Raw genomic sequence first — 19,164 nt, 5'->3', positions numbered from 1 at the left:
AGTTCAGTCTGTGTTTGAACTGTGTGTAAAGGAGTGCTAGTGTGTGGAGGAGGGGAGTGTTCCCTCCCCCGAAGTGACCTGCTCCCAGACTAGAGGAAACTGGGTGCTTTGAACTGGGTGCTAAGGCATGAAGAAGTGTTTGTTTGAACTGTTTTCCAAAGCCGGGAGGGAGCAAGTTGCAGAGTTTTTTTTTGAAGCTGTGGACTGCGACTGGACGCTCACCTCCCTCCCAAGGGGGGGGGGGGGGGGGGGAGGTGGTGAGCAGGAGAGCCGGGCTGTTGGGACTGTTTAAGGTGGCTCCCCCTGGTTCCAAAAACAGTGGGGATTGAGTTGTTTCCTTTTTGCTTTTTACCCCTGCCGTGCATGTGCCAGGGGCGTAGCCAGACAACAGATTTTGGGTGGGCCTAGGGAAGGCGTGGGTGTGCACCAATTGTTCTCTTCCCCCCCCCCCCCCCCCCAACAACCACCCAAAAAATATCTCAGCTGGTGGGAAAACGCTTCTTTCCACCTTGGCAGTCTGCAGCAGGCATGCGCTGAAAACTGAACATACGCAGGTGCCGGTATCATGGAGAGTAGCGTTTTTGTTACCATCTGGAGGAAGTCTTCAGCTGGCCGAGCTTAGGATCCCACAGCTACCACTAAACGTGTGCTACTGTTGGGTGGGCCTGAGCCCTAAGTGGGTGGGCCCCGGCCCACCCAGGCCCACCTGTGGCTACGCCATTGGCGTGTGCCCTGAGAGGAAAACAGGAGAAGACTGTTTTGAAGGGCTGCTGTATTTCTTTTGAACTTGCTGGACTGTGAATCCCTGTAAATAAAAGGAACTTGTTGTGTTTTACTTTTTTGAGTTTGATTTCTTTAAGCCTGCCCTGAGGACTCCCATGGACTACAAGGTTGGGTCAGGAATCCTGTGGGCATAACAGCCGGTCCCAGGCAGGCAAGATCCTCTGGACCCCGAGAGGCCAGTGGGATCTTTCACAATAGATAAAAAGTCTTTAGAGAGAAAGTCTACTTGTCTGGCCTTAAGAAGATTGAAGGGTTCACATATGTTTGATGTTCTAACATCAGTTCTAGAAAATATTCATATGGAGTTTGCCATCAGACGAAAAATTGTTAGAACAACAACAGACAATGGCTCCAACTTTGTGGAAGCCTTCTCTGTATTTGGACAGTCTGAAGATGAAGATGAAAATGAAGATGCAAGCAACGAATTACATGACAAAGAAGTTGAGGCACTGAATGTCTATGGAACTTTCAACTCCAGTGGAAATCATGTCTATGAGCTTCCTCGTCATCAGCAATATGTCTGCCATACATTAAACCTGGTGTCTACTACTAATGCTGAGAAAGCTGAAAGTGATTTGGCCTATAGGAAGATATCTCGGCATGCATTTTCCAAATGCTAAGGACCTTGGAACAAACATGGATGATCTCCATTGGCTGCTGATGAAGTAACTAATTCATTTGGGCTGGGTCTCAAGAAACCGAACCAGACATGATGGAACTCTGTATACCTGGCAGTTGAGAGACTTATTCGATTGATCCATCAGCATAGTGAAGATAGATTCGATGCAGTTTGAACTAAACTGCAACTTCCAAGACTGCCTGCAGGTGACTTGACATTCTTGGTTGATTATGTTTCCGTAATAAAACCTGTTACTCAATCTTTGAGCATCCTGCAATCAGAAAAGATTTCATGGCCTACTTGCTGCCAACCATTACCAGGCTTCATCAGACACTCATTGATAAGAAAGCATCAACAACAATTTTCAAGCCTCTTGTGACTGCCCTCATAAATGCAATTAATCAATGCTTCTCTGATCTATTTGATTCAGAAGCAATTGCAGTAGCCATCCTGCATCATAAGTTTCGCACAGTCAGAGCACTTTGGACAAGGGTCCTTAATATATCAGATACCTGCTTCAAATGGTTCCTAATCTATCTTCACATGATTTGATTGCTTCTAAAGCAGATAATAATGATGATGATGATAAAGCATTCTTTGCTATAAAGAAGTCAAGTGTTTCAGACAAAGGTTCCCTAGATCAATACCTGCAGACCCAGCCAGATGACATCAGCAGTTTTGCAGCCTGGCCTGATTTGAAGGAACTTTTTATCAGACTGAACACTCCACTTCCTGCCAGTGCAGCTGTTGAACGCCTTTTTAGCTGTGCTGGTTTAATAATGACTCACAAGCACACCCGCATGAGTGACAGTCATTTTCAGAATTTGGTATTACTAAAAGCAAACAGGTGGATTCAATCATAGAGGATAAAAATGTTAACAGTCGTTGTATTCATTCAACGTCTTGAGTTCCAGCAAGTATATTGCCTCTTGGATTACAGAATGTTTGTGTAGACCAGGCATGTCCAACCTATGGCCCACTAGGTAAATAAAGGCTGAGAGAGGATTGCATGAGCAAGAGAGACTGGATAAAGGCTGAGGAAGGGTTACATGAGTGACAGAGACTGGGTAAAAGCTGGGGGGAGGGATGTTTGATTGAGTGAGAGAGAATGGTTAAAGGCTGAGGGGGTTACATAAGTAAAAGAGACTGGATGAAGGTTGTGGGAGTTACACAAGCAAGAGTGAGACTAGGTGAAAGCTGGGGAGGGAATGATGCACTGTCATATTTTGCCACAATTTGACAAAATGTGGCAAAGTACAATGATATTCAATTAACTCTGAGCTTCGTCGTTGGCTGTCATGATATTTCCATTGGCAACTTGTGCCACAGGTTCTCAATCAGCGTTTCTTTCATTTTGTTAAGTGATTTTAATTTTAATTGATGTTAATTTACTGTGTTCACTGCTGTGATACAACTGCCATTAGCAGTATATCATATTTAATAAACAAACATACATTTTGTAGTCATAGTAGTTTTTACTCAAAAGTATATTAGGCACTTACTTTTGTAAATTTTTAATGCAATTTTCATTGTGCTTTTCACTTTTACTCAAACAACAAAACATGCATTTTTGCTTAAGTACTTTGACCTAGTAATTTAAACAACACTGTTAGGAAGCTTATATTTAGCCGGCTAAGGGGCCTTCTTCTCAATCTTAGGGGTCCTTTTACTAAGCTGCAGTAAAAAGTGGCCTGCGGTAGTGCGAGCGTGTCTTTTGGGCACACCCTGGGTCATATTTTACTGTGTTTAGGAAACAGGGCCTTTTTTTAAGGGGCCGGAAAATGGATGTGTTTTAAAATTGAAACCAGCACACGTCCATTTTTGGCCTGAGACCTTACCATCACCCATTGACCTAGCAGTAAGGTCTTATGCGCTACCAATGCAGTAAGCATGCAGTGCACGCCAACTGCTGTTTACTGCTGGGTAAGCAGCTCGCAGTAGAAAATAGAAATTAGAACATTATTTTCTACCGTGGGATTTGGCGCACGCCAAATTCGGAATTACTGCCCAGCTCATACGCTAGCCGGGCGGTAGTGACGATTTGGCATGCGCTGTACAATGTAGGCCCTTATGTAACTTAGTAAAAGGGACCCTTTCCAGCTTATTTTTGAAAGAGAAAAATGCCTATACTGCGATCTAAATCGGGAGATAGACGTTTGCGCCCAAATCGGCATAATCGAAAGCCGATTTTGGGTGTTTCCAACTGCACTCCGTCGCGGAAATGAATAAAGTTGACGGGGGCATGTCAGAGGCGTGGTGGAGGCGGAACTGGGGCGTGGTTATCAGCCGAGGAGAGATGGGCGTCTTTAGCTGATAATCGAAAAAAAAAGGCGTTTTTACTGCGATTTTGGGTCACTTTTTTTGGACCCTTTTTTTTCACGAACAAGTCCCAAAAAAGTGCTCCAACTGCCCAGATGACCCCTGGAGGGAATCGGGGATGACCTCCCCGGACTCCCCCAGTGGTCACTAACCCTCTCCCACCAAAAAAAACCCACTTTCCAGCCTCTATGCCAGCCTCAAATGCCGTACCCACCTCCATGACAACAGAATGTGTTCGATCCTGTCACAGCCTTTCCCTGGGTCAGATGTGGCTCTCGGGTGCAGTACAGGGTCACATCACCATTGCATTGTGGTGGGTGTAGGGTATTGGGCTCCATGATTTCATTAGCTTGTGTTACAGTCTCACGATGTTGGTAGTTGGTAGGCTCTTCTCCCATGGTGCTTTTCCCCCTGCCTACTGGGTCAGAGTGTGCCCTGTTGTGTTTCCTGTTGTAGTCCATGCGGTAGTGGCCATTTTTGTAAGCCAGTTTTAGATCCCTTTCCTGTGTTAGCCATGTTAGACAACTTAGTTCTTCCCTTGAATGTGGCTGAAAGAGGGCATTGTACAGCATTCTGCCAGCTCTGACCTACTGTTAATCTCAGTACCAGGGAGACTCGTTGCCAGTGGGGCACAACCTCTGATCTGCAGTTAACTGTGAGTAAAGGCGGTTATTCCAATAAAGGACATTTTTGGAGAGATTAGTCTTCAGGTGTCAACTGGTGTGCCAATGTTATATAGCAGCAACCAGTCCTAGAGGCCTGCTTGTATGCAGGTCCCTGGAGCACTTTTAGTGGGTACCGCAGTGCACTTCAGCCAGGTGGCCCCAGGCCCATCCCCCCCCCCCCCCACCTGTAACGAGCTGGTAAATGGGAGGTCTGCAAAACCCACTGTACCCACATGTAGGTGCCCCCTTCACCCCTAAGAGCTATGGTAGTGTTGTACATTTGTGGGTAGTGGGTTTTGGGGGAGGGGGAGGGGGATTGGGAGCTCAGCACCTGTGGTAAGGGAGCAATGCATGTGGGAGTTTTTTCTGAAGTCCACCGCACTGACCTAGGGTGCCCAGTTGGTGTCCTGGCATATCAGGGGGGCCAGTGTACTACGAATCCTGGCCCCTCCCACGACCAAATGGCTCGGATTAGGACGTTTTTGAGCTGGGCGTTTTTAGTTTCCATTATCGCTAAAAAAAACAAACGCCCCTTCATGGACCCGTTCTCGGAGATAAACGCCCAAGGAGATAGGTGTTTCCATTCGATTATGCCCCTCTTTGTGCGCTAACAGATGTTTGCATGCATTTACCCTCAAGTTCTATAAAAAGTGCTAAAAATTGCGTGTTCAAATTTGGGAACATAACCAATTTGCATGCGCAATTTAATTGAATAACAAACTAATTAGAACCTATAATTAGCTTAACAAGCAATTATTGGCAGTAATTAGATTTAATTGAAATGTTTGCGCCTGAATTTTATGCACGAGTCCAAAAAAGGGGTGCAGAAATGGGAGAGTCATGGGCAGATTGGGGGCATTCCTAGAATTTACATGCCTAATTATAGAATAAAAGGGATCCGTGCCTAATTTAGGTGTAAGGATTTGCACCATGTTTCAGTTGGTGCAAATGGCCATGCCTAAAGTTAGGCATGATTCCGCCCATAAACGCTATTCTATAAACTGTGGCTAACTTTAAGTGTGGTTTATAGAATAGCTTTTTTATCAGGGCCGATTTTTTAGGTGCCATATATAGAATCTAGTCCAAGTGCCACGTGGACGATTGGAATAAAATAGGATATTGGTATAAAATGGCATTTAGCGTGCATTAATGTCCGTTAGTGCATGCTAAGCTGTAGGAAATGGGCTCCTAAATTAGGGCTGCTATATTTTTTTTTAATTGAGCCATTTGCAACTAGGTCATTAATGGTGATTATCATGTATACTAAAATATTTTTATCGTGCATTTCAGTGACCCGGCCACATAATGATCAGATTTTGATAAAAGTGGATGCAATCTCAGGAAATACATACCTTTTTTGAGTACCTTGGATACAGAAGATTCAGGAGTTTCTGGGGATGTGGTGTCAGCTCCATTTTCAACAGATTGTATCTAAGTAAAATAATGTTAAGAACACTGATTAGTCTTGCATTGCAACAACTCTAATTGGGCAATTTTGAAACGAACTACAGGGCTTCTGGTCTTGCAGGCTTGCCAGCTTATGTTTTTCAAAGAGAAACTCTGTGTGGTGTTTTCCTTTGAAATTCTGAGTGGCTGAGGTTCGATGAGAAAAACAGCACAAAGGGTCTTCAAAAGACTGGAGCAGACAATGGTTCTTTATTCAAGGACCTAACATGGGCCGCGTTTCGGCATTGCAATGCCCATGTCACATATACAAAACAAAGTTCCAAATGATGCCATTAGAACATAATCCAGGTCTACTCAGCTAAAATCACCTCACAGTGCTTAACGACTGCAATTGTCAGGTATAGGCAAACTAGGCAGATGCCTAGAGTTCCCAATTTAGGGGGCCCTGTCAAATATGCACAGGATTCAGGAGGCTAGACTTCTCAACTGTCTGGATTTTTTTCAGGATTGGTAAATTAAATGTCTTGAAGCCAGAAGGATATCTAAAGTGTCTGTATTTTTTTTTTTAAGTTTAACCATCTATTGCACTTCAGTCCTCCTCCCTTCCAGTACAGAGATTGGGGTATGATATAGTTCTGGTCATAGGAAGAAAAGAGTGAGCTGTAAGTGTTATGTGGGAGGTGGAGCTCTGCATTGAGCCTTGGAGAGAGTCAGTAGAACCAGGGAGTGTTTGGGGAGGGGGGTGAGAAGGGGTAAAAAGGTAAGAAAGAGTAGAAAAGTGTGAGGGGTCTGTTGTTGCATGCTGTGAGAAAGACCTGGCAGCAAATGTAAGAACTTTACATTATAATGGGCAGAGCTGGTTGGAAGGAAATGACCACATGAACAGTTTGTATCTGCTGAAAGTAGATGCATGTGTCTGAAGAATGAGTGTGCATGCATGTGCATGCCTATTTGTGTGTATCTAAAGTGCATGCAAGTGTGTGTCTGAAGAATGAGAGCCTGCATGCATTTGTCTGAAGAGTGAGAATGCCTGGATGTGTTTGTGCACATATACCTGAAGGTCAAGACACATATGTGTGTTTATGTTTTTATGTCTCTGGTAAGGACAGTCTTATAAACAGAGTTTCCCTTTGAAATTTCAGCTGGAATGAAGGAAAGTATTCAGCCCTGGGAATTTACTCAGCTGTTATTGTTTATGGATTTTTAAACATTTTATATACAGTAAAGTCTCAAATATCAGACCTAAATGGGACCGACCTGTTGTCGAATAAATGAAAAATCGAATAATACGGAAAACAATGGTATCCCCTCAAACAATGCAGGAACAAAGGCAGCAAAAGCAGGGTCCCAGCTCACAATGGTGGTAAAAGTAGGGTCCTGGGTTTGGAAAATGGAAACAGAAGCCGTGTGACTTCACTAGGGGTCTGTCAGATATGCCGGATGGTCAGATCAGCGAAGGTCGGATAAGTGAGACTGTACTGTACCACTTATCTCTAAGGAAATTTAGGCAGTTTACAATAAAAATATAAAGTACATAAAAACATATCTTTTTAATCAGCTGCGGTGTGGAGATGGAATTAGAGGCCTATATGTAAAACAAGCATATCTTTATATTGCAGGGGTTCTCAATCCAGTCCTCAAATACACCCAGCCAGTCAGGTTTTCAGGATACCCACAGTGAATATGCATGAGATAGATTTCCATGTGATGGAGGTAGACTATATACTTTCAGAAGCTCCCAAGAAAGCTAAATATTATTTTCCTTTGCTTCTTTCATTTGTGAAGCTTTTTCACAAGTAAAACGTTGTAAATATATAGCTCAAACACATCGCCATAAATTGCACTCTTTAGGGCAGTCCATCCTTGGTATCTGTGGTTTTTACCAAGGAAAATGGAGAATGAAAATAAGTTGCCCAACTTCCCTGGTTCTCAGCCCACTGTTCTACAGCAGCCAAGTTACCCAGTTCCAGGAGGGAGATTTTTTGGCCAGTCCTGTTTTTGAAGTTACATCCTGGAATAGTGTATCTTTTGTAAGTCTCTGATTCTTCCTATTGAAATCAGCACAGCAAGTCTCATAATGCACCAGGATAAGTTTGTCATAAATCCATGGCGGGCTTAAAATCTCTCTCCTGAAATTAAGGTAACTTGGCAGTTCTCCAGGTTTAACCATTAAGCTGCTCTGTTGAAAGCACGTGCTTGTCTAGTCCCTATCCTAACTCACAAACTATTACTGCTGCCCTTTCCCCTGCTAATACTGGAGAGGTGAAATGTGAAGTAAAGGCCATGAATGAAGATATGGGGTGGGAAATGGTGAGTGGAGGATGCAGAGAAAATGAATGTGACTCGCTGGGTGGGGGAAGGGGAGAAAAGTAGCAAATGGGGGGGGGGGGGTCTATGCTACCCTATTGCTCATTGAATTGCACTGACTGCTGGATACATTTTAAATTACTGTCATTCATCTTTCAGGCTCTATATGGTCTAGCTCACGAATATCTTCAAGATATAATTTCTGTTTATTCTCCTTCTAGGGCACTGCGCTTTGCTCAGGAAATTAAATTATGTATTCCAGCAATGTCAGAAATTGACTACCAGACAGAGAACTTTGACTGGTAGGGGCCCGGCTTTGTGGAATTTATTTATTTATTTATTGGGATTTATTAACCGCCTTTGTGAAGAGATTCACCCAAGGCGGTGTACAGCAGATATATTTTAACATAAAACTTAGAATTTTGTTAACAGCATAACAATAGTGAAATAACCAAGAATAAATGTAAATACAATAAATGAGGTAAACTTGAAAGCAGTAAACTGAAACCTAATAACAGAACTACTGTGAAACAGTATCAAAAATATACACATTTAACCGCACTGGAATTCAAATATTAGAGATATAATACAATGTTAGCATAATACTAATGATACACCTAATAAGCATGCATTAGAGCATTCAACTAACATAGATATGATGCTAAACATTTTCTACAATACAGCTTACCATATAGCTGAGGAACCAAGAGCAGATATATGATGGGAACAAGATGCGTGGTACAATGTGCGGCCTAAAGGGAGTAGGGTGCAGAAGCATAAATTGGTGATCCATATCTTAGCGGCAGCTAAAATGCAACTGGCCCGAGCATGGAGACAAGTGGAGCTGCCTTCTATGCAAAAAATAGGATATAAAGTCGACTATATTTATCAGATGTCTAAATTGACCGCGATGAGGAAAGGCCTGACTCAAATATTCCAGAAAATATGGGAGCCATATGAGCAAAAAAGAGAACTATTGTGGCTACCATCTAGGGAGGGAGGGGAGGTAGGGAGGGAGGGTGATGAGGGGAGAGGGGAGGAAAGCTCAAGGGAGGGGGAAGTGACCTGTTTATAAGTTAAGGTTAACTTAGCACTATGTTGTATCTGAGATTTATCAGACCGTGTGGTCACTGTTGTGTACAATTTACTAAAAAACTAATAAAGAAATTATTTTTAAAAAAGATGCATGGTTCAGAGTCAGTTGGGATAATTTGGTGGTTACCTAAACTCAAGGCAAGTTCTTTGTATAGTTAAGCAAGAGATAAGGAACTGATCTAAGAATTGTTGTATAGTATACACATTATCAATTGTTATCATACTTTTAGGAGAATTTATTTATTTTATTTTTATTTATTTATTTGTTGCATTTGTATCCCATATTTTCCCACCTCTTTGCAGGCTCAATGTGGCTTCCAATACATCATGAGTAACAGAAATACATGAAAAAGTATACATTTAGTGATAACTGAAGGATTTGGGGTAGCATGATAATGATAAAACATGATAATATTTTAACAATCAAACATATTAAGAAATATTTAAGAAATATATAAGAATTATATAAGAAAATAAACATTTAGTAGTAGCTAAAGGATCTTGGGTACCATGATAGAGAAAAAACATGGTATTGTTAAAGGTTTTTTTTTTACCTTATAATTGAAAAACTTATGTTTACTAAGGTGCGTTAGCGTTTCTAACGCACCTTTAAATTTAAGGTGCATTAAATGCTAACGCGCCTATACATTTCTAGCGGTGTGCTAGCGTTTAACTCACGTAAACCATTTACGTGCGTTAAAAATGCTAACATGCCCATAGCGCACCTTAGTAAACATAGACGTTAGTATGAATTATGATAGCCATAATGGAAATACATTGTTATAAGAGGGATTATCACTTTGGTCTGTATCTTAATTGTGATCTGCCTTGAGCCACCTTGATAATGCGAAATAAAAATGTAAAGATTAGATTTGATTACATGGTAGTGAGCCTACAAATATTTATTTTCCTAGGGTCCAATATACAGTTCATTTGGCTCTGGAAGGCATGCCATCTCTATAGGAGCTTGGTTTGCGGCCTATCCTATTTCCTTCAACCTTTGTCAGTAGTAGGTATGCCAGGGTGCCATACCCCAGGAATAGCAATGATTCTCTATAGACTTCCATTCTAGTCTAAAGAACATTACTGTTTTATTTAGTATTGCTGGAGCCCTAAGACCCTGTAGGAAGCCAAAACCACAGGAGAAAAAGTAACAAGAAGAAAGCTTTATTGAACATCTTGCATGTGTCTAAGGTCTGCAAACTTGTAGATGAGCTATATAATTGGAGAGTGGACAAAAAAGAAATATATATGGTAAGACTAGTTTCTCTTTCTCTAATCACTTAAGTTTCCTTTCCTTTTATGATCATATATGTAGCAAGGATTGCAAATTAGTTTTCGAAGAGGAATCTATCAATGGAATATGAAATCCAAGCACATACTTTCATAAATTTTCCAATATTTAGAAAAATTTTAATATCTTTAAAAATGGTTCATTACACTTTATCACGGCTAAAAGTCTCACAAATAGTATAAATATTTCCAAGCACCCTGAGCTATGATGACTATTATGGAAACAATTGGTTAAAATGAAAACAGAAGTAGGTGGATATAAAGAGAACCCATACTAGGCTAACAAATATCAAATCCTATTTTAAAATGCAAGCTTCTGAGACTACTAAAGTCTTATCCTTAAAGCAAGGAAGGGAGCTTAGTAATTTTGAAAGTTTGTGCTCTGAAAACATTTATGACCTGATATTCAAAAAGACTATGGGGAAATTCTATAGCTGGGCAACACAATGTAGATGCCTAAATGCTATGAGTTGAGTGCTAATTCTATAATGGCATCTGGGTGCTGATATGTCATTATAGAACACTAGTGTAGATCAGAATCAATGCACCTACATTTAGGCATTCCACGTACGCCATTCCTTTATAGAATGGGCACCAAAATATAGGTCCACTGTTATAGATTTACCCTACAAATGGATAAGTGCCCTATCTGGTTAGGGCTATTGAAAATTCTGACAGATGTTCCGCCTAACTCTAAAAATAGTTGGTGATATTCAGCCACTGACCAATTTAGGTCAACAAAAAGACTGTCCTAACTTTAAAGCATGTAGTTATATGCAAAAGGGAGGGGCAATATTATAACTGGGTAACCCTTTTAGGCACCCCAATGCTTCATGGGGAAAATCTGGATGCCCAGATTTCATTATAGAATACTAGTATTACCCAGCATCGATATACTTAACATTTATACACCTGCAGTTACACCAGCCAAAGACCTGGCATGATGTGCTCAAGAAAGTGTGTATATAACTTACACTGGTAATAGCAGTATAGCTCAGGTTGGATCTTTTCATAAAGGCGGTTAATAAATCCCAATAAATAAATAAATAAATAATGATTCAATTTGTCCCCAAATACATTATTCGTATTCGGCCGAATAGTGATTTGAATTTGAATACGAATAATTTGGGACTCTACTGTGCTAAATCCTACTGAAATAAAGACTTGATCTCTGATTTCTCTTTGCTTCTTTTGTTATGTTTAACCTCAGTGCCCAATGCCCATTATTCATATTCCATATTCAGCCGAATAATATTTTTCAGTATTTGCATTCAGCCGAATAGTAAAATATGCTATTTGGTACAGCTCTAATATCAAAGCCGCTCACTATCCAGATAGCACTGCTGAATATATATGGATATATTTAAAATACCATGGCTTAAACAAAACATTGATCGTGGCATTTGAATACTGACCCATTATTAGTTTACCCAACAAATTTTGATTTTAGTAGATCTCCTTATAGCTTAGCCACGAGTTCCAATGTGCTTGTAATTTCTATAACTTGGAGGAGGTAAGAAAGACAAACAATACATATTATGATGATCTGTAGTATGAACCAGCTATAGTTCAAAAAACAAACTTTTAAATAGACACATTTTAACATGTATCAAATAAACCAACAGTGCATGCTACTCTAAAGTGTCCATCTGCAGGGTGACCAGATGACTGGATCAGACACTGGGACATTTTTATATGATCTTTTTTTTAAGGAGGAGGGGGGGGGGGGGGGGGGGGAAGAGAAATAACTTCCATCCTAAAGCACTCTGGGATATGTAGTTCTGTTTTTTTTCTATTGAAACAATAAAATTACAAACCCCAAAATGCTTTTGAATGGGAATTTAAGGAATAAAAATCCAGGACTTCATGAAAATATTTTTGTGTTCACACTCATGTGATCACCTGATATGTCTACCTAGTCTAGAGCACAATAGTAGAGCACTCTTCCTGATTGTCACTATTATGTAATATAAAAAAATTGTAATGGCCATCTAGTTTCTCCAGTAATGCTCAACCGCGTATCCTTCCATGCCGACATTAAGCAGATGACAGAGAAAAATAAGTACCTGTGACTGCCGCACAAAGATGCCATGATTCTCCTCACAGGTGAAGTACCTCTTGCCCTGCACCGTCCCATCATTCTTGCCCTTAGCCTCATCCAGAATAACTCCGACCCACTTTCCTGATGCAAATGAAGTTGCACCGACATAAGCCACAGTACCACGGTGTCCTTTTCCAATGACTTCTACTCGCGAGCCCACTTTCAAGGGCTTACCAGTCGCTTCCACACTCATCCTGGTCCCAGTGGTTGATGCCTATGGATAGCCAGGGAAAACAGGTTTTTTTTTACAGTACAAAGAAGTACAAAATGTTCACAATTACTTGTGGAGGGAAAGAATCTGTGTTATAAAGTTGTAGGGCAGGAATAGAAAACCATTCATCATGTGATTTGTGATGTAATAAATGCCTGTTTCCATAGTGACACTGCATCAGAATGCAGATCTGTAATAATTGCCACCTTGGTGACCAAAGAAAGCTCCATTCATTTATTTCAAAGGTACAGAAAAAAAAGCAGATGAGGATTAACAGTCTGTTCTTTTTTTTCCTTGTTTGAAGCTCATAATTTAACAAAGTTTTCGTTATGGCTAATGTATTTTTTTTAAGTGATATTGCTTACCTGTAATAAATATTCTCTAAGGACAACAGATCAATATGTCCCATGCAATCAGATAGATTTTGGGAAGATTTTTTTCAGGCATGTGTGGGGTTTTCTGTGCCCTTCTAGCCTCAAAGCTCTTCAGTTTTCTTCCTAGTCGACTTCCTTGTGGTGGTAAAGTAAGAGACCTCCCAATGGGGAAGCAAGTGGGTTATGTGCCTCATTCTCTATTCTTATCAAAAAAATCCTTATTTTGGACACACAATTTTGCTCTCTCTACTAATAAGCAGACAAATCACAAACATGGGTCTCCTGAACTAAGTGTTGCTTTCAAACAAAGAAGGAAGACAAACACAAAAATCTGCCATGCACTTAACTATTTTTTTTTGTGGAAAAATCTCCTTTGATTCTTTTTAAAGTTATTTTTTTGTTTTCAAAAACTCAGAATCATAAGAATGGTCCCTCAAGGGAGAAAGGATGGACAGTTCAAACCTTGCATCCCCTGTGTCTAGACAACTACCACTGGTCAGTAAGTGGACTAAACATCATGTCACAACCTTGCAAATTTCTAGGGATGTAGACCTTAGATTGGCAAGTGACATCACTATGGACCTAACAACATAGCCCTTGAGAAACACTTCTAAAGTCAGGCTTGAGAATGGAAGATGTATAGTGTGTTGTAAGTCTTAGTACCCTCATACATTAAAGTAGGAGTATGTTTCATTGATCTACATGACATACTCTACACTTTCAAAATGAAAAATTTATAGAACTATTCAAAAAGTAATTATGAATAAGAAACAGAAAAGGCTTGATTGTACAAGTTGTCACACCCATTAACTCAATACTTGGTAGAAGCAGGTATAACAACCATAAGTTGGCTTTTCAGCTTGGAGAAGAGACGGCTGAGGGGAGATATGATAGAAGTGTATAAAATAATGAGTGGAATGGATCGGGTGGATGTGAAGCGACTGTTCACGCTATCCAAAAATACTAGGACTAGAGGGCATGAGTTGAAGCTACAGTGTGGTAAATTTAAAACGAATCGGAGAAAATTTTTCTTCACCCAACGTGTAATTAGACTCTGGAATTCATTGCCGGAGAACGTGGTATGGGCGGTTAGCTTGACGGAGTTTAAAAAGGGGTTAGATAGATTCCTAAAGGACAAGTCCATAGACCGCTATTAAATGGACTTGGAAAAATTCCGCATTTTTAGGTATAACTTGTCTGGAATGTTTTTACGTTTGGGGAGCGTGCCAGGTGCCCTTGACCTGGATTGGCCACTGTCGGTGACAGGATGCTGGGCTAGATGGACCTTTGGTCTTTCCCAGTATGGCACTACTTATGTACTTATGTAGGATAAGTGTCTATTAGCTTTGCACAGTGCGATGGTGTGGTTTTGACCCATTCTTTTTAATAGAATAGCCCAAGGTCTTTCAAGTTGGCTGATGTTCTGCAGTTTTCAGGTCTTGCCACATATTTTCTATTGGATTCAGGTCTGAGCTTTGACAACACCATTCCAGGATTTCACTTTCTTCTTGATTAACCATTAAATTTTTAGTTTTGCTTTGTGTTTAGGATCAATGTTATGTTAGAAGATGAATTTTCTTCCCTTTCCCAAGTCTATAGCAGACTAGAACAGGTTTCTTTCAGGATCTGCCAATATTTTCCACCATCCACTTTTTGCTCGATAATCACAAGCTTCGCTATCTACAGTAGTGCAATTCACCACAACATAATGCTGCCATTACCATGCTTTACTGTAGGGATAGCGTTAGCAATATAATGTGTTGTGTTTATTTTATGCCACACATATTGCTTACATTGAGACCAAAAAGTTACACTTAGGTCTCAACAGATTGAAATACCTTCCAGTGTCCCCTAAGAGTTTCTTTGCCAATATTATGTAGTATTTCCTCAGCAATGACTTTCTCCTTGCTACCTCCCCATATAGGCCAGACATGTAAAGTAATCATGACACATCTCAGTAAGATACCTCTGTAGTTCTTTTAAAGTAATCTTAGACCTCACAGTAACCTTCTTCAGAAGTTTCCTTGATCTATGACTACATGACTGAAGCAGGGTCTTGGTGTTGCAAAACTATTTCCAATTTAGAGTGATGGTCTTGACAGTGCCCCAAGGGATATTCAAGTATATTGAAATTTGCTTGTAGCTGCTTCAGGCAGCTTCATGTTTGGCATGTTTAGATCTTTGCTTCTGTAATCTCCCATTATAATGGAGATTACTAAACAGATGAGAAGCCCTTTCTAGAGTCACTGGGGGGAGGGTAGTGGGTTGGAAAGGGAGAATTAGAAGAAAAGCCCTAACGGGAGTATTTATGGGAAAGTGGTGAGGGAAATGTTTCTGGTTATTGAATGACAGTAAGGGTGGAGTTGACGTTAATAAAAGTTAAGGTTGTGGATAATACGAGGTCTGTGGTTGCCTCTATCCCCTCCGGGACCCTTGAGGAGAAGGGGTGTCCTGGTTGGTTTCAATAAACTAAGGCTGAACTAAGTGAAGGTTTCTGCCAATAAAAACATTGGCCGTAAAGTGGAGGAGTGCTCCAAATGGGAAGCAGGGGAACCCCCAGCCTGAGAGCAGAAACAGGAAAGAAGCCTGTTCAGAGCCAAAGGTAGTGGCCCTGAAAGGTACACCTTCAGGAGAGTGTGGACAGACATGGAGGTCTGATCCATAGTGGAGAGAGTTTGCTGCACCAGTGCTGCAGGTACAGCCTTAGATTGTTCACCCAAAAAGGATGGGTAATTTACTGGAGGAGTTGTAAATATATACTTACTTCAGGATTTACAAATGGACTACTAAAATACACCAAGTCTTGAACTGGCACTTAACCTCAAGTTTGAATAAGTTATCTGTTTGGAATACAAATTGATTGGTTGATACTAAAAAGGATTGTTTGCCTCCGGAATTCCTGCATTTTGGATGAACTGCTTGTTGCAGAATTTTCAGTAAAGTTCATGTTGGTTTATAAAACCTGGATTGGAGTGGATTCTTGCATGAGAGTGAAGTTTATTTACTCCTGGAGTAACAAAGAAAAGAGAATAAAGAGTAAAAGCCCAGCTTAACTCCATACGGCCTACCGGAGTAGTCCGGCCCTGGCCTGCGCCCAACTCTGTGAGTCAGAAGTGAGTAAAATCTTTGTTTTGTGGCCCTGGTCTTGGGTGCTGACCCACGAAGAGCTAGTTGGTGCCTCAGCTGTGTGGTGAGACCAGGGTTACACTTCAAATTCACTTCATGCAACAGAAACTTGATTTTTTATCCAGGAGTTTTCACATCAGCTAAACTACTATGAATGTACACAGATAGGCTCTATTTAGCTGATTATCGTTCGTGTGAAAGCAATTTTTGGAAATGGAGATAATTTTGGTTTGCTATGACAAAGGGTATGAAGACTTAGACAACAAAGACATTTTGGTTTTATGTTCTTAATTACTTTTTGATTATTTCTATAATCGTTCTTTCACATTGAGAGCGTTCAGTGTGTTGTGTAAATAAATGAAATAAACTCTTATTTTAATAACTTTTGAAGTATATTTTTTAGACAGAAGAATGTAAAAATTGAAATGGTACAAATGCTGCTCCACAAGCCTGCCTAAAGACATCCAAGTTGGGATGTCTACACTTATGCCAGTATTTTAGAAAAGGGTCTTTGACACAGATCCTCTTCTAAAATACATACCTGCATTGTCATCCCAGTGGTGGGATGTCCAGTGGGAGCACCCATTTTGGAAAAGCAAACAGCAATTAAAATAATGCCAATCCCCACTCCAGACAGATGGGTCAGATTCTGCACTGCCACGTCTATATGTTGATTTTATACCAAACACTACACACCCAAAACAGCACCCAACCATTTTTCCATATGGGAAAAATGCCCATATAAGGAAGCCTGACCCTCAATGATAATATGGTATTACTCCTAGAGGTCTCGGCATCCATTTTGTTTCACAGGAGGGCACAAAGCAAGAATGAGTGAGTGTTGCTCCTACCCCATTACACACCAGGGACCCCTGGTAAGCCTTGGGATGGGGTGGGGGTGGGGTGGAGGGACTGGTAAACTGAAGACAAGCTAGGAGGGCCTTGGTTGAGGTTTGGGGAGGTTGCCATGTGTCAAGCTCACATCCCTGCTGGGGGATTCCTTGATGGCGCGGGGTGGGGGAGGAAGGATTCAGATTTGCTTTAGGGTTTGTGTTGGTGGGGAGTCAGGTTTGCATGGGGAGTATTTGTGCTGGTTGGGGGGGGCTTGTGGTTGCTGCTTGGGGTCTCTGTGCAGGCAGGAGGTTGTAGTTATCAGTTGGGGGGTCTCTGTGCTGGCAGAGGGTTGTGTGTGCAACTGGGGGTTGGATGATAGCACGATATGCTGTTGGGGGGTAATGCAGGAGGGAAACATTATGGTTGTTCTATTGAGAATCAGACTTTTAAGGCCTACTTGATTTCCAGAAAAATTGTCTTTTTAAAACTTACCAATTCAAGTTAACATTGAACTCTTTTTATTTGTTTACTTTATTCACATGACTACTGTTGAATGTTTTTACATCTACCCTTGATCTTTAATGCCTGAAGTGAACTGTATATCTACTTCTTATAACTTATCCTATATTTTCTGTACTGAAATGCAATAATACTCTGTATTTCTCATTTCGGAATGGCAATCGCCATTACGGCATAATGTAAGCCACATTGAGCCTGCAAATAGGTTGGAAATTGTGGGATACAAATGCTGCAAATACATAAATAAATAAATAAATAAATAAATAAATAAATAAATATTTTCTTCTCTAGCTAAGAGATTTCCAAGCTGCTGCCAAGACATGTTGATTTTCCTTCCCTGCATAGTTTACATTCTCAGATAGTACATGATGAGCCCTTGTTATTATCTGTGCCTGGAGCAGGGAGACACAGCAATGTATAGTGAAATGAGAGCATCTCTGCTTTCCCAGTAAAGCTTGGACACCTGGTGTAAATACATTCTTTTCCTATTCTTTTATATTTCTGCATTTTTCTGATTGGCTAGAGGAACCGCCCATCTCTTGGGAAGCTAAGTATAATCTCTATTGTAAGCTTTTACTTAATGGGACATTCATAGAGACTTTTATTCAGGACTCCATCTTAGGTTGCCTGCAATAACATCTGCAGGGACTCTGCTATAACATTTTCAGTACCAGTCCTAAGACCAGCACAAGGCCTTGTGACTTTAGAGCTGCTGTCTGTATTCTGCTTCTGCCCTTGCATCCCCAGGGTAGGGGCAAAGGAAAGTCTCCACATTTTTGGGACTCCTGCTGATTATTATGATTATCTGCCTGCATTGATTGCCTTCTAATTGTGCCTATTGTCATCTGATGTGAGCTATGTCCACCTGAATCCTGACTCTTAATGTACTACCTGCTTTTCTACAGTCTGCTACACCTGCACGACCAAATGCCAATAAAAGCTAAGTACTTTTACATTCTGGGGGTATCTGATGTGGTTTTGTTTGCTCCTTGCATAAGAGTCAAGCATAAGAGTCATACAAAGATCCATGAGCTGTGACCTTATCCAGATCATCTGTGGCTAACAGCATAAAACATTTGGTGTTGTGCTATGGAATGACTAGAATTGCGAGAGACAAACATTTCACATGCCTGGGAATTAATTAGGCAGCCTTAGGATTGTATGCACAGTAATTGCATGGAGTCTGTGTCATGTTATGTGAGTTAGCACAGCTGCTGACAAATTTAATTGTGTTCAGCTGCTTATAGTGCAGAGAAGCACAGGAAAGTTAAATAGGATAGGGATAACCAATGGAAAAAGAGTGCTACTTCTCCGGAGGTGACTTGCATGAGAGATTGAGCATCTCTTGTGGCTTAGCTGAAGATTGATGCTGATTTTGCCCAAATCATCTATAGCATCTTTGGGTAGAGAAAATGTGTATGTGTGTGTGTGTGTGGGGGTGGGGGGGGGGGATATGATGTCTCCCACAGACTGCCCATGGACTGAGGTGTTCAGACCCACTATGAATGTAG

At 40.9% G+C, this 19,164-nt stretch overlaps 1 protein-coding gene across 1 annotated transcript in view; it reads right to left on the bottom strand.

Annotated features, from left to right (window-relative positions):
- The window catches only part of LOC115462551 (dynactin subunit 1-like), a 277,665-nt gene that overhangs the window by 210,367 nt on the left and 48,134 nt on the right, over positions 1 to 19,164 (bottom strand). Inside the window, exons 2-3 of the mRNA XM_030192544.1 lie at positions 12,555 to 12,803; positions 5,739 to 5,817 (exon numbers count right to left, since the gene is read on the bottom strand). Coding sequence (XP_030048404.1) covers positions 5,739 to 5,817; positions 12,555 to 12,803 — 328 coding nt within the window. The remainder of the gene's footprint in view (positions 1 to 5,738; positions 5,818 to 12,554; positions 12,804 to 19,164) is intronic.

Source organism: Microcaecilia unicolor, chromosome 2, assembly GCF_901765095.1.
Source record: "Microcaecilia unicolor chromosome 2, aMicUni1.1, whole genome shotgun sequence".
In the NCBI taxonomy this organism is placed as follows: Eukaryota; Metazoa; Chordata; class Amphibia; order Gymnophiona; family Siphonopidae; genus Microcaecilia; species Microcaecilia unicolor.
The sequence above is the reverse complement of the archived record's forward strand: the minus strand, read 5'-3'. Positions and strand labels throughout refer to the sequence as shown.